This window comes from Lycium ferocissimum, chromosome 5, assembly GCF_029784015.1.
Source record: "Lycium ferocissimum isolate CSIRO_LF1 chromosome 5, AGI_CSIRO_Lferr_CH_V1, whole genome shotgun sequence".
Taxonomy (NCBI): Eukaryota; Viridiplantae; Streptophyta; class Magnoliopsida; order Solanales; family Solanaceae; genus Lycium; species Lycium ferocissimum.
This window is the reverse complement of record NC_081346.1, coordinates 3,037,589-3,064,944: the sequence shown is the minus strand read 5'-3', so window position 1 is coordinate 3,064,944 and position 27,356 is coordinate 3,037,589. Positions and strand designations below refer to the sequence as shown.

The window sequence follows — 27,356 nt, the reverse complement described above, 5'->3', positions numbered from 1 at the left end:
AAACAAATGATTTAAGAGTCTATTTCTGAAGGGAAAATTTTCATAATGAAGTTGCATTTCAGTTTAAGACGGATCATTCTAAATTACAAAACCAGGCCAAAGTAACGGGCTGAAAAAAATAGCATGTACAAATTACCTGCAAGGTTTCTTCAATTACAACTGAGAGAGTTGCTACTTTTCTACCGGCTAAACTCGCAATTTAAGTATATTGCTAGTGTGTCAAAGAATGGACAAAAGGAACACTCAAAGTGAATTTGAATCAGTTAAAAAAGGCCTAGAGAGGAGCCAAGTTGCAAAAAAATTCCCTTTATAGAAAGTCATGTGCTTCAGCATTGCTCCATTTGGTTAGTCTTATATCTTCAAATTTCATGTTTGGAACAGCTTCTCAAGTAGCTTCGGGGAAGACAAACACGCGACGGACTTGAACTGTTGGCATGGCAAAAAGAGACAGTTATTAGAACTTTGAGTATTAAGATGGAATCACTTGGATGGCTTAAATATACTAATTTTGAATATTAACATACAAGTACCTTATCTTGTCGGTATTTAGCACGTATGGCATTTAGAGGGCAGTTTTTTGTATTCAACTGCAGATCTTGTAATACGAACACTATGGTTTTCAGATCCTGAGCCTTGTAATAGGTATAGTGCTCCAGTGTTGGACTCTGTCAAAGTTGCAGGCATAAGTTCTACACATCAGAAGCACGAAAAGCTAGCGAATTAAAGTAAAAGAAACAAGAAGTTCAAGATGCGAACCCATGGGTGGATTGACTGATCTAGTGTCCATCTCGCAAGGAATACAGATGATGCAGCAATAGCAGAGGGGGCGAATTTCAAGAAACCATACTCGACCAATGTCAGTTCAGCTAGATAATTAGCCAAAAACTCTAGCTCCAGATTGGGATTCTGAAACCATGTGTTATATTTCAGTACAGAGAAAATATTTTTAATCATTTCAAGCATCCAGTTCTGCACATTAATTCATTACCTTGTAAGAAGCTTGTGCTGCTCTTATAGATCTCCTGCAAATAGCATCATACATAGGAAAATGAATTCTCAATTTTCACGACGACAAAAGGAAAAGAAAAAAATAAACATGCTGTTACATCCGAAAAATTAACCATGGCTGAAACAAAAGTACCTGAGAAAGGTCTTTGCAGTTGGAGCTGCGAGTCGGAAACCTAGAAAGTTCAGAACAAGACTCTCCATTGCCAGGACCTGTTCCACTTTACTATATTAGAACCTTCAGTTTGTCCAACTAGTACATAATAATATCTGAAACCCAATTTTGTAAGATGATAGGAGGTGTCGACGTTCTTCTTTAGTAACTGAGAGTTTTCATGCAGATGTCGTATTTTTTCTGAACTCTACAACATAAATTCATTGTAGACAGTGCATTACATAGAGTTGACCTGCTTGTAGGATTTCCGAGTTTCTTCACTATTAATGAAATGAAACAGAATACACAGATCTACTTCCGATATCTGCAAGCTTGAAAGAAGCATGGCGATTCATGTAGACCTAGAAGTTTTAGAACTATAGGAAAACCTTACAAGCTTACTATGTCGAAACTATGCTTGTCCTTCCCATTCTTTTCCTTCACCTAATTTAGAAATTTAAGAACTTGAAAGAGCAGTATTCTACCTCACTTTTCGTGTAAGCATTGTCAGTGATGAAACAGAACTCCTCAACACGTGGAGCACACATCTCTTCATATTTCCTTCAGAATTGAAACAAAAACCACATTCAGCCACCAGATAATATGTATTTATCTTTATTCAGATGTAAAAGGGAAAAGACTTTCAACTATAATGTGCAAAGTGATGGCAATAAATGTTTGATATCTTTTTTCTTTTAACAGGTGAAGGTCACACTGCAAATGTGGTTACATAGAAGAATTTCTTCATAAGCACACATATCTTCTGAAGCAGAATACTTTTGTTTAGTTTAGAAAGAAAGGATCCTGTATTTCTTCGACTTGAGTTTCTTTTTCTTCTAAATATTTCAAGAAAATGTTTTCCCAGAAAGCAATATAAGACCTATAGTAGTACAAACAGTTGTGTCAAGCTTACGAGGCAACTAGCATGCAAGTGATGCCAAGGAGCTGCAGGTTTTTCCTTTCCACATAGTTTTGAGAGAGAAATAGATCGATGAAGTGAACGGCAAGATAGAGTGTATCTGGCACCAACTTATATTCCTCGGACACCTGACACAAGATTACACAATGACCTCAGTAACCAGATTCTCATAAATTAGCATTTCTATAATCAGCAGACAATTATATGGACTTCACTAGCACCAAAGTTCACATGAATCATATGAATGAATTTATCTTAAGAAAATAGCCAATAAGATCTTTACAAGTTTTTGTCAAAACTGATCTAAGATGAGATTCAGCACCAGATGATGAAAATGTAAATTTGCTTGTCCAAGTTGATACTCTTGGAAATTAATCTACTTTACATTTATTTGACTATTCAGTTTGCTTGTCCAAGATGAATCATGTACTAATAATTAGAAAATGTCAGCATTGGAAGACATAACACAATATGCTTTGACTATTCAGTTTCTTTTTCTGAGATAAACACCAACTTACTTCCACAAGCCAGTCGACAAGGATTCCCCGCATACTTTGTGTGATATCTTGTTGGAGTGTTTCCATGAAATTTGATTGTGGCCTTTTAATTAGCTGGGGAAATACAAATTAGACTTGGAATTAGGATAAGGTTACGGTTCTCCACTGCAACTGATAAAGACTGCGGCTAATACTTGACATCATTATCCTAAAACAAGGAAATCTCAGAAGTTATACAAGCTGAGATTTGGATTCAGAAAATTAAGAAAATACTTATTAATATGCAGAGAAAAACATTCTAGAGCTAAAGTATCCAGCATTCTTTCATAAGTGAACATACATCGAATATATGGAGGAGGATTAACAAAGAAAAGAAACAAAGTGGTCACAGCTAAAACTGAAATTATAATAAAAAATTAAGCATTGATGCTGATTTGCCTAACTCGAATTTTGAACAAAACAGTGACAAAGCATCCTTAGTTGCTTGAGAAAATATGACCTTTGCCAGATTGCCAGTTACTTTTTCAACAAAGAAATCCACAAGAACAGTGCAAGAATGTCAATTCAACGAACCTCTGCAACCCGTAAATTGTTGTATATCTCATCAGCATATTGACTGCATTGTTGTGGATCCTTTTGATCAGAATCAATGTCTATGAAGTCCAACTTTGTTGATGTTGATGGTGCCGCATCACGAACAGCTTTCCCAACTGTGCCTGTTAAAAAGTTCAATTATTTTAGTATGCAAAAGGAAAAAAATTAACAGATGAGCAACATGGTCGCAATTACATGGAAATCACAGGAAACTAGTAGATACGTATCCATTTGTCCAGAGAAAAATTTCCAAGAATAAAAGTGATGGAGAATTCCTATCATGTTTAGCTTAGAAACTTGAAGATAAGACCAAGGCTTCCTCTATGATTTATAAATGTTACTACAGATATAATCACTTGTTATCATCATCTCGCTTTCTTTATTATCCTGTCCAATACAACCATAAGTTTGTCAAGAGTTGTAATGTTTCAATGAAACAAATTAAAAAGGAAACCAACCTTTTCTTGAAAAACTTTTGATTGCTGTTGGATTTTCTTGCTGTTGCTCATGGAACTTTCTGTCTGAGTAACTTTGATTAATGCTACACCCTGCAATTACACAAATCAGGTGAATATTCATAAAGCTGGCTCAAATAGTACTTCTCAGATTAGAAAGTTATTTTCTCAGCCTCTTGATCCATACTTTGTGGTAACTTGGCTGGAAATTGATAGACTTCAGAGTCGACTGAAGTTGTCACTTTAGTCGCATTCATTGAACTGTTTCCAACTCGCATGATCTTCTTCTTCTTCTGACAATTATAATAAACTAAATCAGCTAATAACAGGGATAAAATGAACCAGCAGGAGAGTGTATACAATATCACCAAAGCTTTCATTAAGATGATATAGAAGCCATACATGATACAACACATGAATCCTTGAATTAGCTAATGCATATACCTACATGCAATATTTCTGATCCATGTTGCTCAGACTCTTCAAAAAATTTGACAAGTGTGTCGGATCCTCCAAAAGTAGTGCCTTTTGGAGGTTCCAACACAGGTGCGGCTGCATTCTTGGAGAGTCCGAGCAACATAGTTTCAGATCAATTCAAAATTCCTCCTGATATTTAAGAACCTCTACAGCAGTCAAACTAACTTGCTCACATGGTGTCAATGACAATGTAGATATACAAGTAAAACAGAAGAACTACTAACTGGGACTTTGATAGCATTGAGGCAGTCTTCATTTGAAGTCTTGCGACATAGATTTGTAACATCTTTAAGCACAGGCCGGCATTTCTGATCCACACGGGCAGCAAGTGGAACATTCTTGTTCCTCTCTCTGAGGATTGTCGTGTTAGAATTTATCTGCAGAGAACGTTTCTGTCCCCGCTGCTTTGGCAGTTCAGCAGCGCGTGGAAGCGTGGATTTTTCAGTGGCAGCAGCTCGAGATCTTGTAATTCGAACCATGGGCTCAGTTGCAGCGGAGACTACTGAATTATCTCTCTTCATAGTAAGTTTAGGGGGCATGGAATTAGGCAAGTCAATTTACTTTTAGTTGAACCCCCTCAACTACCTGCAATACTTCTCATAGTTAGTACTAACATGTAATATCAATGAATTATGAAGCTCAACAAACATTGAAACTTAGAGTGAGTAAAGAACTTCTATTCATAGCTTTAAGTGTTCTGAGTCAGAAATTTTTGCTCTGCCAACTTTTCTTGCTGCACAAGAATTTGACTCCCTAATTCAAACTATGTTGGACATAACATTTCGTTAAGCGATTTTGGAATTAGAGAATGTTAAAGGAAGAAAAGGAAAGGTAAAGCATCTCTTAGAAATTTAACACGATTTATCATGGAATCCAAGCATTATAATTTATACCCAACGAAAGCTTTTCTTTTTTGGTATTAAGCCAAGGAAAGCTTTAGCCTCATCTTGACTGAATGTATTAATCTTTTTTGTTAGGATTCCAATTCACAAGATAATACCATTCAAAATGAAATGCCCACAAGGAAAATCTAACATTAAACTATTAACCATCAAGAGAATTACAATAAGGCATTTGCATCTCCACTAAAGGCAAAAAAATTCAATTTAACAGAAAGGCACCTCTCATCAAGAATTCAAAATGTTGCTCAAAATCAAACGATACTCTCCTATTACATAACATTCAAAATACTTCCTTTACCCAACATCAAGATACTTAAAACCCAAGAAGGAAATTCCCCTACATCTCTTCTTCTCTATTTAGTATTTACACAACCACGTCTTGAAAATCCAAGAATTCAACATTATTAGAAACCCCACTTCAATCAAATAGAAAAATAACAATGTAAGAATGGTGACTCAAGATTTCATTATTTCAAGAAATGGCAAAGACCCCATATCAGCAATGTCATTGAATAAAGAATGTAGATTAAAAAACCTTTTGTTCTGCAATCACAACCTACAAGAACTCTCTATTATTGATTTAAGATTTTCATTATTTCAAGAAAGACCATATCAGCAATGTAATTGAATATATATGTATATAGATTAAAAAGAACCTTTGTTCTGCAAACACAGCCTACAAGAACTCTCTAATATTGATCAAGAAACGATCTTGTTGAGAGAAAAATAAAAAGAAAAATAATGGAGATTGAAAATGTGAGAGGCGGGATATTGAGTTCAAACTTCAAACTCAAGAAAATTGAATGAAGGATAAAAAAAAAAAAATGGAAAGAATATAAAAGAAAGTGATTTAATAGAAATGCAAAAGACAAATTTCTGTTAGTACTTAGTATTTTCTTTTTCTTGGGTTTACAGTAATGGCCTCTGACGAAACAGATGGAGGATTGACTGGTTTGACTAAAACGGTTTTATAGAACAAATTGCTGTATTTCACATGTGTTTTTGTTATTTGGTTATTCTAAGGTAACGCTGTCCTGTCCTACAATGTAAAGTCTATGGCTATCTAGTTGGCAGTTTTATTGCCATATTACCCCCCTCTCTAGGGAAATTATACACATTTGGTCCTTAATCTATTCTTAAATTTTAGTATTGGTCTAATGATTTCGATTAACAACAACATTCAAGTTACAACTCATTGAAGATGGTGCTTTCCGAATGATTCCACCAATGGAATCTCAAATATTAAAATGAATTGTGCAACTAGTTCTTGCTATGTTAAATGAAGCTTAATTTGGTACTTGTACTCATGCTATGAGGAACTATATTATAGTACACTTATATTTTTGATAGAGCGAGAAAGAATGACAGATTTCTCAATTAATATTCTCTAGCATTGTAACCTAGCTACTGTTACATCTCCTGAGATCAAAATTATACAATGAGCTACTTAGCGATAAGTACTTACTCGCATTAATTTGATGTAAATACTCAGCGCATGTAAAATTTTGCCACTTAGTAGCTCATTGTATAACTTTGGTCCCGTGAGATGTAATAATAGCTATAGATTACAATGCAAGAGAGATTAATTTAGAAAAGTCATCATTCGCTTATCCTTCTAAAGATGACCTTTATGGCATATTACTATCACTAGATACAAAACCGCAAGTGAAAATTGAGATTGATGGTTAATTTTTTTATATTTTAAATTGATAATATAAAATAACCTTTTCGAGTGTGTGATTTTTAAATCATTTAAGTAATATTTGCATATTATTGGTACTCCTACATATACTATTACTTACAATTAATTAGTTATCCTTTGAAATTTTTTTACTGTATTAATATCTCCGGATGTTTTAAAGATACTACAAATTTAAATATAAATAACTTTATCTAGAACATTACTACGTTGGAAAATGTGTTGTAACAGTATACTCGTACTTATGTTATTCCTTCTTAAATATGAAACATCAGAATATTTACTCATAATTATATTTGCAGACAGTAAATGACTAAATGAGGAGGAGAATAAAGGATGAGCATGAGAAAAAAAAAAATCTTACTTCCGTCCATCGATCAATGATGAAGTGACGTGCATTTATCTATCCAGTCTTCCGTTTGGACATGATTTAAAATCGTGTTTGGACGTATGTAATTTGGATATTTTAAGGAAAGTATTTTCTTATGACATAAAAACTTCCACAAGTTGTGAAAACTATCAAAACATTTTCAATTCTTATACAATCTTACCAAATGAGCAAGTCATAGTTCATAACAATATTAATACGCTAATTCATAACAAACGGCTCAAAATTAATACTAGAAGACCTTTCTAAAAGTACAGCATCAATTGATTAAATTTTAGTTCAATAAATAAAATTAAACTATGGGTTTTTTTTTTTACAAAATTAAAAGGTTGGTAGACATAAATAAAATTTGGTGGAAGTTAATAAGATTGGCAAATGATTGTTGAAGGTAATTGTTAAAAATATCTACCAACTTATGGGTCTTTTTTACAAAATATAAACTCATTTTTTTACAAAATATAAACTTATGAGTTAAATTTTATATTTTAAAAAGTTGAAACCATGGGTTCAAACCCCAAATCATGCCTTTTTGGATAATTTGGGGTTTGAAACCATAGTTTCAAACGCATGTCCAAATGCTGATTTGAAACCATGGTTTCAAAAATCATGGCCAAATGCCTACTAAATATAAGCACTCTCATCAAGAAAGCCAAGTAAATTAATTAATAAATGAAAAACTTAAAAGGGCCAACAACCTCATAAAAGCTGCACACTTTTTGTCCAAGGTACAAGCATAAAGCAGTCTGATACAACACTTTAAGGCATGAAAATCACATAATACCGAAAATACCCCCGGCAGACATGTTGTTGAACATCGGCTTGCTCCTAGACTTATTAATACTACTAGCAGTAAGTAAAGTAATACTCGTGCATATCTCTTGCTAAGGTGTTTGTAACTAAGATTCCGACCTAATATTTCTGAATTACTGCAATACCTCAGCCACTAGGTCATCCCCTTGGAGACTAGAGCCATGTTTCAATTTATATATCATAGCATGTCCATTTAGTGGAATTACCCGTCCGTTAGAAGTCATCTTCTAAGCTTAGCTATACATCAGCCTGTAATTAAGTGAAGAAAGATAGAGCATGAGCTGATCATTAGTCCTCGGGAATTTCTAACAACCTGGTAATCGACATGTAGGTATAATGGTTCCATGAGAAAGGCTCAGATATAAATGACACACTTCCATCATGCATTTAAGAAAATTAGGTATCTGTGAATTCTTCATTTAAAACTATACAGAATGGCAAGTTTTGGCTTGCATTTCCAATGATCAAGTTGCAAAACTTAAAACCCTTCAATTATTAAGGATAGAAAGTGTCTTTCACTGTATTGTTGAATGACTGGCGTCAAGGAGAACCGGCTGATGCTAAATTTTACTCTGATGAAACCATTCCACTATTTACCAGTTCTTCCAAACCTTTTCTGAGCCTTTCTGCAGCTACTCGACAGTCCTTTTCGATCAATCCTCCGAAGGAAATCCTAACATGACCTGGACAACCGCTGGAACTTCCGGGGATCAGGACTATTTTATGTCTCTTAGCTAGCCAGTGAACTACTTTGAAGTCGTCCATGTATTTATCTGGCAGCTTTGCCCACAGGTAAATGGCACCTTCTCCGCCTTTAACAGCTCCCTCTCCCAAAGGAGATAAAGCTTCAAGAAGCACCTCTCTGTTCTTGACAAGGTCTTTTACTTGATCAGTTACCCATTCTGGTCCCATTTCCATTGAGTAAAGAGCCAGTCGTTGTGAGATTATACAAGCACAAATCGGTATGTTGTCCTGAACTTTAAGGAGTTGAGCTGCGAGCCCTTCCACTTCTGATGGGTATGCTATCTGCATCCATTAAGACATGAGTTTAGCTCACTCCAGCAGAATAGTAATCACTTTTGTGCGCAATATTTTATATTTCTATATGTAAATTAGGACAAGTATCACTTACATATCCAACTCTCCATCCCATCATCCCATACGCTTTAGAGAAGGAAAAGATGTTGACGATGTGGTTTGCTTCTATGCAAACATGTTTCCGATCATCATACATGAAATACCTGCAAATGACTTGCTACATATATATAAGAACATATCATTCAGGACAAATAAAAAACTACAAGCAAAGTGTACTGAACAAAGTTACAAGAAAAAGAAGGAACAGAGATGATTTTTGACACAATAAGCTAAACACATAACTGGAGAAGCAAACACTCAATAGCAACGTGTGTTAACTATTTCACGAAGTCAACTCTCTAGGCTTATTTGTCATCAAGTAATTGAGGACAAACAGCAACAAGTGAGCCAAAATAAGGATGAATTCTAGACATGTTCAGTGAAGTGCAATGACAATAGAAAAGTTACTTACTCATATGTGTTATCAATTACGAGCCAACATCCCGCTTCCTTACAAATATCAGATATCCTCTACAAGACAAAAAAAAAAAAAAAACTGTTAATGTTTCAATAAAGTAAAAATCACACAAGAATATCTACTGAAATTTGAATAACCAACGACTTCATTTCATCCATTGATATCTACAAAGATGAGATAGAGACCTTAAGAAGGGACTCAGGGATATATGTTCCTGATGGATTGCCGGGATTAACGACACTGACAAGCTTTGGAGTTGGTACAGTATTCTTTAGAGTACTCTCCAACCAGTCTGAAAATTGAGAAACCATGGAATACGTTAACGGATAGCCAATCAAATAACAAAGGCAGACAATGTTTTGAAACTCTCAAGTCCGTTATGCAAAACAGTGGTAATATTTAGGTTAGCATTATGCATCAAAGTGTCAAACTATAAGATGCTCAATATTGGCATCAAGAAGATGCAATAAGTACAAAAGAAAGTATGCTAGCTCCACTCCAGTACCTGATCCTAAGCTAAAACCGGGAAGCTAACAAAGTCAAAAACCAGGGGGCGGTTAACAAAAATACATGAGAGTATGCTAAAGTAAGGGAGCTAATAAAGTCCAAAAAAAGATCAGCATTATCTTTTTGATTGTTAAAAAATCAACATTATTTACAGGGGTGAGGTAGCAAGTTATGAACAATTAACTAGAAGAGATGGCAAGAAGAATATGCCATTTGTGGTAAGCAGAGTGCACTCTCACTTAACTGGATCATTGTCAAAGGGAGGACATTCAATACGAGAAAAAATACAGAAGGATTGCTTTCCAGACAACATTCTACAAATCAAGACCATTATGAATGATTTACACAACTTGCAACAGAAAGCAGAACCGCTACTTCTGCAGCAACTTTCTTAAGTTGATTTCTACAGAGGTAGTGTTAGATTCAGAGAAGAGGAAGTTTTTGAGAAAATTCAAGCAAAGATACTCCTAGTACATATGAGATGTATTTCATTACGATACATACCCAAGTGTTAGGACAACAAAGATAAAACGGTTGTTCACTCAAACTTGAACATGCATGCTAGCACAAAAGAGATGTATAACATAACATCTAGTATAATCATTCCTAAGGAAAACTAATGGAAGGAAAAGTAGTCTTAATGATGGGGAGAATACCGTGAAATGAACATCATATGAAAGTACTAACCTGCATCAGGATGGAGTGTCTTTGCATCACCAGGACCCACCAGAATATTGGTAACACCTGTCATCTGGAATGACATGTATGAATTGAAATAGTAGGGTGCAAACATAACGACTGAATCGCCAGCGTCACACAGTGTGAGAGCAACATTTACGAAAGCCTGAAATCAATTCAGTAAGGCCCCATCAGAGATTTCTAAGCAATAGGGATACAGCTAGCCCATTTAGCCACCAACAAAAAACATCTACTTATACACAAAATTAATTTACCCTTACATGTATCATCTCTATTACACTACAAATGGCTCTTTAACATAGCTCTACTATCTTCATTCAGCTTAAGATTGCATCTGAATTTGTTTATTGTAGTAAATAGTGATATATTTTGATGGACAGGTACGTAATGATCTGTCTGTAATCATACTTTTTGAGCCCCTTGGAGCATGATTTACTCAATCATGGAAAGTCTACGCAATTAAATCTCAAATTAGTACGCAAAGTGATCTCAAGTTCCATTTTGCAGACAAAATTGTGAGGTTCGAGTGCTTGAGCATGTTAGGGGTGTCAGTAAATTTTTTCCCTGTACGTTTCTGACAGATGATGCTAGATGGCGAAGTTTTGTTGCTGCAGATGTTCCCATCGCAAGATTGCCATCTCATGAAAGCCACAACATACAAAAATGCAGTGACGGCAAATTATGCAAAAACTAAAAGAGGTCTTATAGAAAATAGACCACATTTGACTTTTTTTATCAAGTTGTAGCATGGAGCTGAATAAGCCCACAACAGAAGAATAATCTTTAGATAGGTACAAACAGAAGAAAATAAAAACCGCATCTCAAAAGCACATCATCCTTTCAGCACGCATCATGATATAGAAAGAAGCTAAAATTTCAGAGGCGAGGCAGTTCTATTTTCCTTTCGTAAGTCTTCCATACCGTTTATCAGGAAAAGCACTGTACGGAAGCCAGCATTTGTTGACTACATAAACTCTGACAAGTCCTCACTGAAGAGAGGCAAAAAGAAAGGAAAAACCTTCACTCACAAGCATTACTTGCTGGTTTTGGAGGTGACATCTCTTAGTATTGTAGCAATGTAGGCAATGGAAAATTGCACTTTCTTTGAGGAGATTTACCCCCTTTCTAGTATGACTAGCCAAAGTTTAACATAAATGAAGGGAAAATGGGAAAAGGGGAACTGAGGAATAGCCCAGGAAGGTGAAGTAAATATGCACACCAAATACTGGTCATCTGTCAAAGCAAATGATTCCTGTATGAAGGTGGAGTGGAATCAACCTCAACCCACTCTAACTCAAGCAAGCAAATCACCAAAATGTAGTTCCATTCCACACCAAGGCACCAACACCCTCAAATAACTGAACAGTAAAAAAGTAATATCTTACCTGATTCGCACCAGCAGTAACCATCACTGAGGATTTATGCAGGTTATTTTCACGACCCAACTGTACAAGAGCACAAAGAAAGTATTAGATCGGAGGACGTAAAAACCAAATCTCGTTGAGTGAAAGCTATATAGTTTGAAAACATGAAATGAAGCCAATGCATATGTGATAGTAACTACTGGTTCACTAGGAAAAAGTACCCTAAGCCACTCCAATGTTTGTTCCACTGCCGACCCTATAAGATGCAAACTAGAGTACCAGAGTAATCCAACTGATAAACCATACCTTTTGCATCAACGCCTCCCTAAGCTCAGGAAGGCCCTCATCGGCACCATAGCGACTGACTGAAGGTTCCCAGATAACTTCTTTCACCTTTTCAAGTGCTTGCTTAGGTGGTTGCCAGTACACTACACCCTATAAGACAAGGAGAAGAAAATAAGATGGTACTAAGATATATGGACAGATAACAAGGACAAATTATATTCAGGCAAAACCAATATAACTACTCAATCTAACAGAAAGGTCCACCCACAACAGATAACCCAATTAAACTTGCAGATTCTTCTGTATCACAGCATACTTGGTTAACTCAAATAAAAACAGATCAAATGAAAAGTATTATAACTCTGTTTGCACAGGAAAAGGACAAACCGACCACGGAACATACAAGCAAAAACGTTTTGTAACCCCAAAGATCATGGGAGAAACCCCAAAAAAATTTCTTCATAAAATCAGAATCTCAGGCAATTTGAGTTATTATCACCAGAGAAACGTAAGGATAGAAAAAATGTCAACCTTATACACTAATCAGCTAAGTGGCCAGTCATAATCTCCATTTTCCACATTCAAAAACCATCTGAAAATACATTCTTTACATGGGAAGGAAGTCCAATTGGAATTTTATTTTTCATTACTAGCTTAAATTTCTTGAGCTGAGGATCTATCGGAAACAGCCTCCCTACCTTGGGAGGTAGGGGTAAGGTGTGCGTACACTCTACCCTCCCCAGACCCCACTTAGTGGGAATATACTGGGTATGTTGTTGTTGTTGCTGTATTACTGGCTTAAATATTAAGCTATTCATAATTCAACTGAAAAAATTGAAATTGATAACCTCAAGAATGAATTAAACCAACTTCCCATTCCAGTTTGGCCAAAATTCCAACACGTCAGACAAGTCAAATTAATCTAATCAAGATTTTGAAGTGCACAAAAGATGATTTGTAGATGAGTCATCAAAGTTCTCAATTTTTTCGAACCTTTCAATGAAGAGTAGAATAATAAAACTAATGAAAACATTGAAGAAAGTAAACAAACCTGAGCTAGAGAAATACAATCTTTAACACCTCTGACCAGTTCTTGTATCTATCAATTGCAAAACACAAAAAACATCACACATATCCCATTAATACACAGAAACCTAAACCAAACAAAAAAAACAAACATATCAAATCCAAAATCTAGGATTACCTCAACCATAACTGGTGTTTCAGTAAGAACAGCTCTTCTAGCCAACATTCCAGAAGAACCCATTTCCCCTATCTCTTTAAAAAAAAAATAGTTTTGAATTTCAAGAAAAGAGTATTTATCCACCTAACCCACAAAGCAAACAAGACCTTTTCCTTTGTGAAAATCTTACAAAAGCTTGGAACTTATCAAAAGGGGTTGCACGAAATATAAAAATCTGATCTTTTTGTTAAATTAATGAGTAAATTTGACTGCAAGAGAGACAACCCTTTAAGCTAACTGCTGTAAATAATACAGTAATAGTGGTAGCTGGCAAAAGGGCAAACTTTTTGTATTTTTCTGTTTAATTATATCCACGTTAGAGCATACTTTATGAATCTCTTTGTTGACTGTTAGAAGTTGAAGTGTCCATAAATATTGGTAGAGATTCTATTTGCCTCTCTCTCTCTTTCTGTTATCTTTCTTCTTCTTTTTTCACCTTTTTACCCAATCTCTCACCTACTGTCAAATTATTGGCACCTAGTATATCACTTATTAATTCTGTAGTCAAATTCAACCCCTAAAAAGTTTAAATATTATTACTCCCTCCGTCTCAAATTATTTGACACTTTTTGTGTTACACTTCTTTAAGAAATACTCCTTTCGTTCCTGTATAATAAAAATAAATGTCCAACTTTACTAGTTCAATTTAGAACCAAGAGATAATTTATCATTTATATCTATTTTACCCTTATTATTAATTATTGAGTTGGAAATTTTAAGAAATTGTTAGTTGTTACATAACTTTTAAAATATGGTTGATTGGTTTCAATCATTAGATGACTAAATAAGGGGTGATATAGTAAAATTGTCACTCTATGTATGGCTCTTAAGGGTGTCTTTAAGTTAATACATGACAAATAAAATGGACGGAGGGAGTATTAATTAGGAGGGGTATTTGAATACTTTTACCCTTATTTATGTCTGAATTGTAATCTCTCTCCATTAAATGTTTACTTTATTTATGTGTCATTTTTATTGATGACAAAATTCTACTAAAGGTAAAATAAATAAAAAAATTAATTATGGCTTGAATTCTAAAACAACAATAATTTGAGACAATTATTTTTAGTAATCATGATAGATAATTTGAGATGAGTACATTCTCTCTCCTCAAAATGGTTAAATGTTACTCCTTCTGAATAAAAAAGAATGTCCACTTAGTCATTTGCACACTTTTTAAGAAAATACTAACTCCTAGGGAAAAAAAAGTAATTTGATTAAACTGCCCCTAATTAAATAGGTATTGGGATTTGATCACATAGCATTGAAGAGGGCAAATCTGAAAAAATAAGATTAATTCTTTCTTGATTTAATAAGTGAACACTTTTTTCGACCCAAAAAGAAAAAGTTAAGTGGACACTCTTTTTAATCAGGAAGGAGTATACAATTTCAACTTTTCAAGTGATACAATGCCAACTGTGCAAGTGACCTAAATTTGTTAGTATCACATCACAGAGTAATAAGATAAGACAATGCATTCATGACCAAACAAAAAGAGAAGAAAAAAAAGATAAAGACTATGCATTTATTTATTCTTGTTTAGGAAAGAAATAAAGATTCGGCAGTAATACTTGAAGTGCGAAACTTCCGGGGGACACCGCATTTATATATATATATATATATATATATATATATATTTTTTTTTTTTTTTTTTTTACCTTTATTCTGTCATAGAGAATCTATGAACGTGTGAACCATGATAAAAAGTAAAAACATTATAAATATGATTAAGATAAATACATACAGTATTAATTAATTTACAATTTACACTCATTTGGTGTTCTCGTCAAACAAGAAAAAACAAAAGAAGTCGGCATTAGTAGCCGGATTGTTATTCTCGACTCAACTTATTTTTTTTACCAACCTAAATTAAGTTAAATAGGTCCTATTATTTTTTTGATTTTATACTTTACTCCATTCAAACTTATAAGCCAATCCATGTCAATAAATGTCTGGGTGTTATTCTCGACTCCTACCAACCTCATTGAGCAGTACTCTTTGATTATACTCCCTCCATTCCAAAATAAATGTCCTTTTAGACTTTTTATTTTGTTCCAAATTAAATGACACTTTAGGATTTCAAGAAGAAATTAATTCTATTCTTCCAAACTTACCCTTATTTATTATCAAAAATCATTAAATAACTTTTCTTTTTCTAAGCATTAATTAGGGGTAAGTTGGTAAAAACACTCCTAATTTTCTAGGAGTGAGCAATTTCTTAAGGGGTGTGCATGAGCTAAAAGAGACACTTATTTTGGAATGGAGGGAGTAGTTTAACTAAATGAGATTTTTACTCGGCTGGCCAGATTTAATATTTACTTTTCCTAACCGATATACATAATTATATACTGATTATACACAGTTAAAACACATATTATATATATAGTGTATATCCGTGGTTGATTTTTAGTTTAAGTCGTCAGGTTGGTAGTTATTTAGATTAATTCTCAAAAAGAAAAAGTGCATAGTTCAAACAGGCTAATAATTTTCTGTAATAAGAAAGTACAATGTTGTCGATTAAGTCTTTCATTGAAGGTCTGAATTAAAAATCAGGAATTAATTTCAGTATACAATTAGTTGGGGTTAAGATGAGAGAAAGAGTGATTTGTTATGATTGAAATTAACATGTGACAAACTCAAGGGTCAGAATGAAATATTACGAACTAGATTTGCATTAGTATAGCAGCTGCCAACTACTTTGTAATTTTGTATTGTAGTTAGAGAAATGACAAATGCATGACTACCCAATAAATCTGCATAATATTGCTAAAATCCTAACTTTGCCCAATTTGAGGTAAATATTACTGTTCGGCCATGAAAATTGTGAAATTTGGACAAGAATAGTTTTTGTTTTCAAAGTAAAATATGGTATTTAGAAATTGGAATTGTGTTTGATCATAAATATGAGTTGGAGTTCTATTTGAATTTTTGTGAGTAATTTGAAATGAAAACAGTTATTTGATGTTTTTCAAATTCCGAAAAATCGAAATTTCATGACCAAACATGTTTTCAGGAATTCAGCTCCAGCAAAAAGTAAAAAATATTCATGGTCAAATGGGCACTAAGCAAGCATTTTCAATGGTCTTTTTCCTACCTTCCTAGTAGAGTTTTCCACGCAATTCATATGATTGTTGGTGTTTCGTGCAATTTATATGAATATTTCATGACATTCACATGAGTTTGTTTTCCATGGTTGTCAACAAAGTGTTGTTTATTGTGGAGAAAGTACAATTAAATTTTTTCATGAAATTTTATGATTATATGGCTGAGTATGGTGTTGTAGAGTGTAGACCATCAGGTTGATGGTTACCAAAAGAATATCTGATAAGAGTGACAGTAATTGGAAACAAAGCAGATTATGATGTAATATTACAGGAAACCAACCTGTTGGTATTATAGTGGCGGATTCAGGATTTTCACTCAGAGAGTTCGGAAAAAATAACAAAAACTAAATAAAAAAATAATGTTGTCCCTGGGAATCGAACCTAGGATGTTAGAGATAATTTTGAACACTCTGGACCACTTGAGCTAAGCTTTTGCATTTGTTCAGGGTATTCAAAAGTTAATATAATGTACATAAACACAGAAAATCTACCCTATATATACACTGTAATTTTTTGCCGAACACCCTCAGTACCCTCTAAATCCGCCCCCTGGTAAGTGCAAGTAAAAGAAAATTCACGCACAGTGCTCTAACATTCAAACCTTGACTTGCCTAAATTTATTGGAACAGAAGATACATATATTGTAGCAGAAGTAGAAGATATATGATCCTTAAGGTCCTTCACTGCTCGTGTCCTCTTTTTTGATAACAAAGCACATTCTCCTTTTTTTAATAACCGTTGTGTCTGGGCCAACTTGCATGCACCTCGACTACTTCCACGGGGTACATGTTACTCCCACAGCACAGGTACCGATAAACTCTATCCACTAATGCTTGGATTGTTGCCTCCGCTAGGCTCTTTGGCCTAGTTTCCCAAGTTCATGAAGCCTTTCCTTGTCTAATACATTCACATTGATTGATATACTCAACTCCACCAGAAATGCTCCTTTGAAAGGAAGTGCTTCTTCTGCGCTCTGCCCAGATATGGAGTTTCTCATTCTTTTTTCATCAACCGAAATTCGTTGACTCACGAACTACACCAGATGGAATGGCAATCGTAGCTCTTATTTCCATTATACATGTCCAATTCAATTGAATGAAGATCAATTTCTGCTGAGTCTTCTCCACGGTCTGCAACATTCTCCACTTCTCCTCCATCATCTTCTTTTTCTTCATTCTGATGAAACGCCTAATAGAATTTTACTCAAATCTGAATTTTAGAGAACCATTTCCCCTACCTTTGGCCTTTTTCTTTTCTAGGAATGCTTCAAGTTGTTTCCTTAGCTTGTCAATAGCCAAAAATTTCTCCTCAAAACTGATTTTTGGCCTCTGATAGCTTCCTGTGGTTCATTTCCCCGCGCAATCTGTCAGCTAACTGGAGCATCTCTCCTTCATGTTCAATCTCCTCTAGAACTTATGAAGATTCCTTCTTTGATCTCTTTCTACTGCAGCTTTGTCCTCACCAATGTCTTTAGCTAATTCATCACATATCTGTTCAGAATCTCATAGGCTTCTTTTACATCCACATTCATGATTGTGAATGTCGTCCTCACATTAGGTGATGGTCCGAAATTCTTCATTGCTTCAAATAGAGTTACCTCATTCTCCCTGGTTTGCTTCTGCCAAGCATTTTAGTAAGATATTACATGCAAAAATACTCAGTTCAAACCCAATTTTCTTGGCCTGTTTGACAATGTCAATAGCATGAGCTAGCAGTTTATTTACAGCAAACACCTCAATTAGTAAATCAGCAGCAAATTTTGCTTTTGTACCATTATTAGGTGAATGCAGAGCAAGACGGCTTATATTACGCAAGTCAATACCAGTGTTTTGAAAGTTGAAAACGATATCTTCATGCAAAGGATACACCTCTAATTATTTGAGAGCGCAACTTCAGTTCAACTGAGGGGTTGAGTGCTAGCAAACTCTTTAAGGTTTTCAATAAACAGGTTTGTCAGTTAACAAATCAACAACAAAAGGCAAAGATCTTGTGCTCAGCCAATAAGATGTCAGTTTGAGCCTTTGAGGTCTTCTTCTACAACAGAGATCCTTACTCAGATTTCTTCAAAAAACATACCATTACAACAACAACAACAACATACCAATGTAATCCCACAAGTGGGGTCTGGGGAGGGTAGAGTCAAGAGTGTACGCAGACCTTACCTCTACCTTGGTAGGTAAAGAGGCTGTTTCTGATAGACCCTCGGCTCAAGTTCTAAAACCTTACCATTGATCTCCACAATTGCAGCTACCATTCAAGAACCAATGGTATCTGTTAACATCCCGCACTATAATCTCTCTCTCAACAAGTCGACTAAGATGTATAACACAATCAACCTTTATGCACATTTCCTTGGATTCTAAATTTACGCCAGGAGCAGTCGGATCAAATTATATAAACTCTTCCCCGCCATAATAAATTCACATGAAGCTGGAAGAGAGAACTGCAAAAAAAAAAAAAAAAAAAAAAAAAAAAAAAAAACTTCTCAATTAAACAAGCATACCCAAGATTAAGCCACTGTCCACAGTAAACTTATCTGTCATTCAAACATAATTCCAATATAATGTACCTCAATTGGGACCTTAGAGACTGAAGATAAGCTCTTCAACTGCGGAAGGGGCCAAACACCAGGGGAAGGAAAGTTTTGAGGGGACAAGGAGTTAAGTCTTGAGGAGATTCTTGCACTCGATTTCAGAATTGGAATTTCAACATTTTTCCTGCGATTTGCACAGGAAAAAAACGTTACTCGGTACAAGCAGGAAATTTAGATAAACAGCAGAAAGCTGGATATCAGCCTGAAAAGAAGAGAACATTATAAGGTTACTCACTGCTGATGTCCTGCCATGATGTGCTGTGCCTCACCAAATCATGACAGCCATTGCTGATATTCAGTTGTACATGTTACTGAAGCAGGACTAAGATATATAACACAATCAACCTTTTTGCACATTTCCTTGGATTGTTCGGATGGATATGAGTAATATGGAGTGAAAGAATGTATAGACGACAATTCTTGCAGATGGGATGGTGTTGGACAGTCAACAACGAGTACAATAGGACCAGGAACAGAAGGCCCCAAATACATCACTAAGGTGAACCTGCGCAATGCTCACTGAAACAAATGAGATAAGTACGAAGTGAAGTAACAGCAAAAGTTTATCCCTAAACTTACCATGCTGTCTTGGCGATCTGACTACTGAATTCTCAAGTTGCAATTCACGGTATTTTGGCCACGCCCCAACCCAAGAGCAAGTCTTGTTTGGACCAATTTTTCCCTTAATTTCAGGCAACTCACAGATAGAAACAACCGAAATATCCGCAGGCTTTAATGCAAACTCAGCTGTGGAATGCATCCTTTGTACTGAAATGTTTTTGCCAAATGATTGACAGCAACTAGTGGATCATCCAGCTCAGAGGATCCTTCCTTTGTCGTGTCACACACTTTTGAGTTACATGGTCGCACCAGAACAGCAGATATTTTGACAACCTCATCGCCAATAGGAACAAAGAGATCATCGCTAAAACTCTGTGCATGGACCATGGCAGCATGTGGGATGAATGATTTCATTGCATTGACCTTTACTTGAGATCAGAATGACCCATATGTTGACCTTCAAAATAAATATTGTAATTGGCATCATTTTGTAAAGACCATGTATTTCAGTTAATTATCTGATCAAAATATTACAAGTAAACCAAGCTCATCTGACACTCACAGACATTCCTTCTTCTCCCATGGCAGCCAAAGTTAATAAAAGACCTGCAAGTAAAAGGATTAAACATATTTGGTGGTTCTTAAACAATCTCCGATAATCATTAAGTCAGCACTTCTATCTTCGCAGCATTGATTGTTTTAGGCACTCAGTAGGCTAACAACCTTTATTCTACACCCTTAAAAAGCTACTAGTATCTGAACACGCACGATGCGCGGCCGATATTAAATCCAACTGTTTAAGCATGTTTCATATCACTTTGTTGGAATATCAACTGACGACTTTTTTTCTTTGTAGTATTTTTTTTATATAGTAGAATTGAAAATTATAGTAATTTACTTCTTTATATAGTTTGGTCTTTATAGGAAATATATTACCTTTACAATCATTGGAAAAAGATTATGGAATATAAGATGGTGAATTAACATATAATATGAAGTTATCGAAAAGATTCAAATTGCAACAGCCATGCTTGTTAAATGGTCAGCAGCCAGCCTCATTTCCTTTATTCTATATGTGCTAATATCTGCATTACCAACTTCAAGCAACACTAACTTGCAAGTGTCTATTAGTATTGGGTTAAGTATGTTATTCATTACTACAAATTTTGATACTTTTGCTAATGCTGTAGCAACGTTTGGATATTTAATTTCATTCTTAAATATATTACAATGTCATTTGTTTCTCATTTCAATGTATGCAATACCAAAATTATTATGAAATTAAAAGAAACGAACCATAAAATATTTTTATTAGCTTGTCAATTGGTTTAATATCCTTGTTAGTAACTCACATTTTACAATATATATTTTTACCCAGAATCTTATTCTTTTATTCACATTTCTCAGTTGTCTAAATTTATGAATAATATCTTTGTCACTTACTAATTTTTTTAAAAATATTTTTCTTACCTTAATTTTTTTTTTTTTTAATTTTTAGAATCTTATTTTTTTTATTCACATTCCTCAGTTGTTTAAATTTATGAATAACACTTCTGTATATTTTATGTTATTTTTAAAATTACTTAAAATGTCAATATCAACACTTTAGCATTATCTCAATTTTTGTACGTTATATTCTTCTATGAAATTATAATTCATTTTCTTACATTAGCATTGTACCTATAATCAACCTAATTCATAGTTAAAGCTAAATTGTAATTTTGAATTCATCCAAAGTTATAAATAGAGAAGCCATGATAGTTGTAATAATTATTATTGTATATTACGTGCAATAAAAAAAAATAAAGTGTAATTTAATTATATTAGCAATGAAATGTTCATATTACAAAAAGAATCAAATGTTAAGAGCATGCATGTAATCTTGTGAGATATCTAAGACCACCTACACCTTTAATGTTTAAACAGTCTCGTCAAAATACACTGAGATGATACAACTATCGCATGAACAAAACTAAGAACTTTGAATTAATAATGCAAGCCATGGATATTTATATGAACAGATCCTTCTAAGCACAAAAGGTCTTCCGGAAACAGCCGTCCTACCTTGGTAGGAGTCAAGTCTGCATACACTCTACCCTCCCCAGACCTCACGTTGTGGGATTTCACTGGGTTGTTGTTGTTGTTGTTGTTGTATCCTTCTAAGCACAAAAGGATTGAAAATTGTAACCTCTAGGAAAGACAATTCTCTTTATTAACTGAAAAATGTACATCACACGTAAATAGATTAAAGTAGATCAACGTTGTGGGATTTCACTGGGTTGTTGTTGTTGTTGTTGTTGTTGTTGTATCCTTCTAAGCACAAAAGGATTGAAAATTGTAACCTCTAGGAAAGACAATTCTCTTTATTAACTGAAAAATGTACATCACACGTAAATAGATTAAAGTAGATCAACGTAGTACCACTCTTCAAGTTTTATGCTCTTCATATTTTCTTACCTACGTAAGTGTAAAATATGAATTTTTTAAACCCGACAATAACTGATAATCCTTCGGTTAAACAAAGTAGAAAAAAGAACATATGCAAAGATAAAAAATATCCCGAATATAAATTAAAAAGCGTTGGAGCATAAACTTTATCACAAACATCAAAACATGGCTTAACATATTTCAATCTAATGAGTATGGAAAAAATATTTTCCTGGAGTGATAGATAATTATATGTATCAGTGGAGAGATGATTAAACAAAGGTTAGAGATAATAAATATGCACATACACACATACACCTTTTTTTTTTTTTTTTTTTTTTTTTTTTTTTTGAAGAACTTTACCATACCTTTTCATCCTGTAAACCCTATTTTAAGCAAAAAATTAATGTATGAGTATTCACTACATCTTGATAACATTCATCCCGATGGTGGCATGAATTTCCTGTCATCTTTTACACATAATATTCTATACTCAACTTATAACAATACCACAAACAGATAAAATTAAAACAAACGGGACAGAGGGATTATAAATTTAAGTAATAAAGCAATAATAACCAAAGCACAAAAGAGGAAATTAAAAATAAAAAAAAAATAAAAAAAAATAAAAAAAGAACAACCCACCTTATATATCAAACCATCATTTTGTAAGATGTTTCTTAAAGAACTTGTACAATGCTTTCACTTCTGGTTCATTGTTTGTGTTTTTAAGATGCAAAAAACGTCCGTTATCCGTGAATATAAGATGTGTCTAGTGCAGTTGAGAGAATTGGGGAAGTGGGAGTATAGTTGGTGGTTTCTACTTGACAGTTTTAGTATCAATGGCAGTTTTTAGTTTTTTTTCATTTACTTTATTTCCAGATTATTTGTTTCTTTAAAAAAACTGCAAACGTGGGTTTTTCTTCTTATTATTATTTGTTTACAAAATTGCATTTTTAATATTTTAAAATAGAAATTTTGTGGTGATGACACTTGTCATCCTATCATGCTTTTGCCTCTCCTATTATATATAGATAGATTAGAAACAAACCTGGGAGTCCACCTGCAGCTTCTGAACAGACTCACGAGAGAAATATGTGATCAATCTGGGAAAGAAGAATGGGAATAAAAGCGTATATGTAACTTTCACTACAAGATCAGCATCATACTTAGAAAAGAACAGTTGGGAACTATAACCCTGATTTTAGTGCAAATAATTATACATCTCCATACCTTTGACAGCTTAATTTTCTGCTCTGTACAGAAGCGTTGCAATCCCTGGAGTAGAAGAAAGTTTTTTATTTTTTTTATTTTTTTTGAGATGAGGAGTAGAAGAAAGGTTTTAGGTGCAAAGAATTAAGTCTTATTGTACTTTTTCTGTTTCTTCCAGTTTGTCTACCTAAAAGCTCTTCACAAAGGAAATAAGAACCAAAAAGAAGAGCAACCAATGCATATGGACAAAAAACCCACTAGGATAATAGTGATGCATGAAGTAGATGACCTATTAACTATCATTTAAAAGCACGGCTCCTCATTAGGATTTCGTCAAATACACTAACCAAAAACATTATAAATACCAAAAGAAAAGTATGACTTGCTATTCATCATATCTTGGAAATTGCAGCATGTGGTCCTATCATCTGTTCTTGTACAAAATCTAATAGCCAGTTGGTCGTTAAGGATCTTCTCTAATGCAGTAATTTAGTCATGAGAATAATAGGATTAAAAAAGTTCAAGGAAACCCTTGCGAGTAATTAAAGTAACTTAATGAGGTAATTCCTCTTTCAAGTTCAGATTGGTATTCACCTAAAACTCCAATGTATCTGGATTATGAAATGTACAGCTCGACTAACAACACAACACCAAATAGGATTTGATCTTGTACCATTATTAGTTGAATGCAGAGCAAGACGTCAGTTTAGGTCTTCTTCTACAACAAATCTCCTTACTCAGATTTCTTCTCAATAAGTATTGATCAAGTTTGAGGTCTTCTTCTACAACAGATCTCCTTACTCAGATTTCTTCTCAATAACTTACCATTGATCTCCTTTATCAAAACTTACCATTGATCTCCACAATTGCAGCTTCCATTCAAGAACCTATGGTATCTGTTAACATCCCGCACTATAATCTCTCTCTCAACAAGTCTACTAACATACTTAAATGCCTCATGACAATCCCTGCAAATTCTCAAATTCTTCACAATCCGTAAAGCTTTACCGGGTGGTGCTGTCCCATTCAACAAGCCAAATGCCAATGCCAACTTCTCACTGTGATACCAAAGTGCTTTCTTCTTCTCCTTCTCTTCTACCTCATGCAACATTTCAGTCCATACGGGCACATAACCCAGTTTCTCAATCTCCTCCATTAACTCTGCTAACTTAGCATAAATCTCATCGGTCCTCTCATGCCTCCTATCACCAGCTAAAAACACATGAACCTCTCCCAGCGCTTCAATCCAACTCTTCCCACCTTCCTTCCTCACTTTCTTATCCTTCATTCTCTTCCACACCTCCCTCACTTCATCCCACCTCCCTGCACTCGCATAAGCATTTGCCAGAATCACATAAGCCGAATCATCCATTTGGTTAATCTCCAACAACCTATCACTCATCCTCCATCCAATATCCATATTCACATGATGCGCACATTTAGACAATAATACTCGCCATAACGCAGCATCCGGCTTAAAAGGCATGGTTAAAGCAATTCGCTCTGCCTCCTCTAGACGCCCTGCTTTTCCCAATGCACCCACCAAACACGTATAGTGCTCAATGCACGGCTCCAAACTGTACTCTTCCGTCATCCTCCTGAACCATATCTCAGTCTCTTCAACTAAACCGGCATTGTAAAATGCCGTCAAAATAGCTAAGAAACTATACTCATCCGGCACCATTCCCCGTTCTTCCATTAAAGTGAAAAGCTTTATGACATTGTCATGCTCCCCTTGTTGAGCATGTGCTGCCATCATCACATTCCACCCGACAATATTGAGTTCCATTTCTATCTCATCAAACACTCCACGAGCGTCCCCGATAAGCCCACATTTCCCGTACCCATCAATCAATGCACTGCCCACAATCGCATTCAAATTAAGCCCCGTTATCATCGCGTGCCCATGAATAATCCTACATTGTTCAAGCATCGCCATATCAGAAGCCGCCCGCAGAGCTCCAGAAACACTAACCATAGTAGATGCAATACCACTCCTCCTCATCTCAACAAAACACGACAAAGCATCAATAGGCTTAGAATTCTGAGCAAACCCAACAATAACCGACGAGAAACTAACCGCATCTCTCACAGACATTTCATCGAACACCTTCTTGGCATTACTCGAAAACCCAGTTTTAAAATACAACGAAACAAGAGATGACGCCGTAAACAACTCCGAAGAGAAACCCAACTTCACAGCTACAGAATGGAGTTGTAACCCAAAGGTAAGTGCAGTAAGAGAAGCGCATGTTTTGAGAAGAGACGTTAAAGTATGGGAATTGGGAAGGATTCTTGAAGGGTGACGAAGCATGGCAATAAAATGATGAAAGGAGAGTGGGGAATTGGAGAATGCTGATGTGAGAGCTGTCCATGAAACGACATTGGGTGATGGGATTGACTGGAATACACGGGAGGCTTGTGAAGGGAGATTGGATTTAGAGTAGAGAGTAATGAGGTTGTTTAGGACTGCACGGTTAGATTTTGCGGCGCCTGTTGTAATGGCTTGTGCATGTATGCAACGCGGGTCTGTTGAATCCATTTCACTTGTACTTTGAGTTAAGTTGACACCTTTCTTCAAAATATCAACACCCCATCTAACAAAAAGAAACTATCTAATCCCTAGACAATACAAGCTCAAATTGTCAAAGTGTAAGCTCTAATGCGAAATTCAAGCAATCTTGAAAGAGGGAAGCTTAAGAATGAATACTAGAGTTAAATAGATTTAACAGTACACCCAAACTGAAAAAGATTGGAACAGTTCACCTTGGTAATTTCAGTTTAAGTGAGGGGTTGATTTCAGTGGCGAACCAAGATTTTAAAAATAAGTTATCTTCTGCAAGAGAAAGCCAAGACACCAGTTTGAGGTCTTCTGGCTTTTCTTCTACTCACGGCGGTATAAACCTTAAGCCAGTCTTTTTTAAAAGAAAAAAAAAATTCTTTTTTAAGCGTAAGACAGTTGAATCCTTACATTTTTTTGCGCGGAGTGCCCTTCTTTTGGGCTGGTCTTTATATTTTGCCCCTCATTTATGCGCCTTTTTAATTTTTGCCCTCGCCCTTGTTTAATGAAAGTTTTTTGACGAAATTACCTTCTACCCCATTAAAACCCTTTCTATTTCGTCATTTGCCCCTTTTCTTTTCTTTTTTGCTTCTTCGTTCCTCCTTTGTTTTGTGTCCGTCTTATCGTTCCAAAAAATTTAGGTACGAATTTGGATCTTTTTGTTTCAATATTTGTTTTTATGTTAAATTGTTGTTTGTTGAATTGATATCTTTGTCTTCGTCGTTTTTTATATTTAAGTGATCCTTTTTTATTTAAAATTATAGTGTTTTGTTAAAGTGTCCGTATGATTTTTTGAACTTTAGTTTTCGTTGCCCATGTATATATTTTGGTTTTTTGAATGTCGTATTATGAATGTCGTAATATGTTTTAGTTGATTTTGATATGCGTTTTGGTTTTCTCTTCGTTGAATCTTTGAAGTTTTTGCACCGTGAAATTTGTTTTGTTGTTCTTGTTGTTTTTGTTTAATAACTGGTTTTGTGAAGAATGTGTTTGTGCGGGCGTATGCACGTTCGCGTAATTTTTGTTTTTTGAAACTACATTTATGCCTATTCCTAAGATAATTTCGTGATTTAAGTTACTTTGTATGTGTTATGATTTTTTGGTTTTTATGATAGTTTATATGTTTTCCGATTATAAGCTTTAGTTTAAGATTTTTGGTGTTTTTTTTTGTTTAGTAACTCGTGTTTTCATGAAGACCGTGTTTGTCCGAGGCAACATATCGGGTCGTGAGAGTTATTGGTTTTGGGCGAAGTTATGCCGGGATTCTGGCATAAAGTTATGCTGTTCCGGCATAACTTCATGAATTAAGTTAATTTATGTGTGTCTTTGTTTTTTGGTGTTTTCTT

The 27,356-nt window shown here is 34.8% G+C and overlaps 3 protein-coding genes across 21 annotated transcripts; all 3 read right to left on the bottom strand.

Moving 5' to 3' along the window:
* Positions 1-2: 2 nt before the first annotated feature.
* Positions 3-5,942, bottom strand: LOC132055447 (cyclin-A2-4-like). 2 transcript variants are annotated; one of them, XM_059447278.1, is made up of 13 exons: positions 5,660-5,942; positions 4,326-4,686; positions 3,812-3,914; positions 3,628-3,717; positions 3,149-3,285; positions 2,597-2,689; positions 2,073-2,206; positions 1,645-1,720; positions 1,142-1,218; positions 989-1,022; positions 757-906; positions 531-665; positions 3-426 (listed from the first exon to the last, which is right to left on the bottom strand). In XM_059447278.1, the coding sequence occupies exons 2-13, from the start codon at positions 4,638-4,640 to the stop codon at positions 367-369; spliced, it is 1,404 nt and encodes a 467-aa protein (XP_059303261.1). In that variant the 5' UTR covers positions 4,641-4,686; positions 5,660-5,942; the 3' UTR covers positions 3-366. The 2 variants fall into 2 exon arrangements, with proteins under 2 accessions (XP_059303261.1, XP_059303262.1); XM_059447279.1 differs by having other exon boundaries at positions 3,812-3,911; positions 5,660-5,941.
* A 2,320-nt stretch (positions 5,943-8,262) lies between these two features.
* Positions 8,263-14,003, bottom strand: LOC132055446 (aromatic aminotransferase ISS1). The gene is made up of 9 exons (XM_059447277.1): positions 13,515-14,003; positions 13,362-13,409; positions 12,332-12,460; positions 12,047-12,106; positions 10,650-10,806; positions 9,641-9,747; positions 9,450-9,508; positions 9,033-9,141; positions 8,263-8,926 (listed from the first exon to the last, which is right to left on the bottom strand). Exons 1-9 carry the CDS (start codon positions 13,575-13,577, stop codon positions 8,468-8,470), a joined length of 1,191 nt encoding a protein of 396 aa, XP_059303260.1. The 5' UTR covers positions 13,578-14,003; the 3' UTR covers positions 8,263-8,467.
* A 3,405-nt stretch (positions 14,004-17,408) lies between these two features.
* On the bottom strand, positions 17,409-26,400 carry LOC132055444 (putative pentatricopeptide repeat-containing protein At5g52630). 18 transcript variants are annotated; one of them, XM_059447266.1, is made up of 7 exons: positions 23,472-26,400; positions 23,290-23,344; positions 20,374-20,417; positions 19,830-20,268; positions 19,486-19,755; positions 19,227-19,374; positions 17,409-19,100 (listed from the first exon to the last, which is right to left on the bottom strand). In XM_059447266.1, exon 1 carries the CDS (start codon positions 25,990-25,992, stop codon positions 24,298-24,300), a length of 1,695 nt encoding a protein of 564 aa, XP_059303249.1. In that variant the 5' UTR covers positions 25,993-26,400; the 3' UTR covers positions 17,409-19,100; positions 19,227-19,374; positions 19,486-19,755; positions 19,830-20,268; positions 20,374-20,417; positions 23,290-23,344; positions 23,472-24,297. The 18 variants fall into 18 exon arrangements, 16 of the variants coding, with proteins under 16 accessions (XP_059303249.1, XP_059303251.1, XP_059303254.1 ...); XM_059447268.1 differs by having other exon boundaries at positions 19,830-20,417; positions 23,472-23,516; positions 24,045-26,400; XM_059447271.1 differs by having other exon boundaries at positions 19,830-20,417; positions 23,472-23,516; positions 24,124-26,400.
* Between the last annotated feature and the right edge of the window lie 956 nt (positions 26,401-27,356).

Excerpts from the sequence above, each read along its gene's own strand:
- LOC132055446 (XM_059447277.1), bottom strand. The coding sequence starts at position 13,577 with ATGGGTTCTTCTGGAATGTTGGCTAGAAGAGCTGTTCTTACTGAAACA. Across the intron at positions 10,807-12,046 it reads TTACTGCTGGTGCGAATCAG|GCTTTCGTAAATGTTGCTCT; the intron begins GTAAGATATTAC and ends AATTGATTTCAG. Across the intron at positions 9,142-9,449 it reads GTAATTGATAACACATATGA|GTATTTCATGTATGATGATC; the intron begins GTAAGTAACTTT and ends AGTCATTTGCAG.
- LOC132055444 (XM_059447264.1), bottom strand. The coding sequence starts at position 25,992 with ATGGATTCAACAGACCCGCGTTGCATACATGCACAAGCCATTACAACA.
- LOC132055447 (XM_059447278.1), bottom strand. The coding sequence starts at position 4,640 with ATGCCCCCTAAACTTACTATGAAGAGAGATAATTCAGTAGTCTCCGCT. Across the intron at positions 3,286-3,627 it reads CAAAAGTTTTTCAAGAAAAG|TTGGGAAAGCTGTTCGTGAT; the intron begins GTTGGTTTCCTT and ends TAACAGGCACAG. Across the intron at positions 2,207-2,596 it reads TTGTCGACTGGCTTGTGGAA|GTGTCCGAGGAATATAAGTT; the intron begins GTAAGTTGGTGT and ends ATCTTGTGTCAG.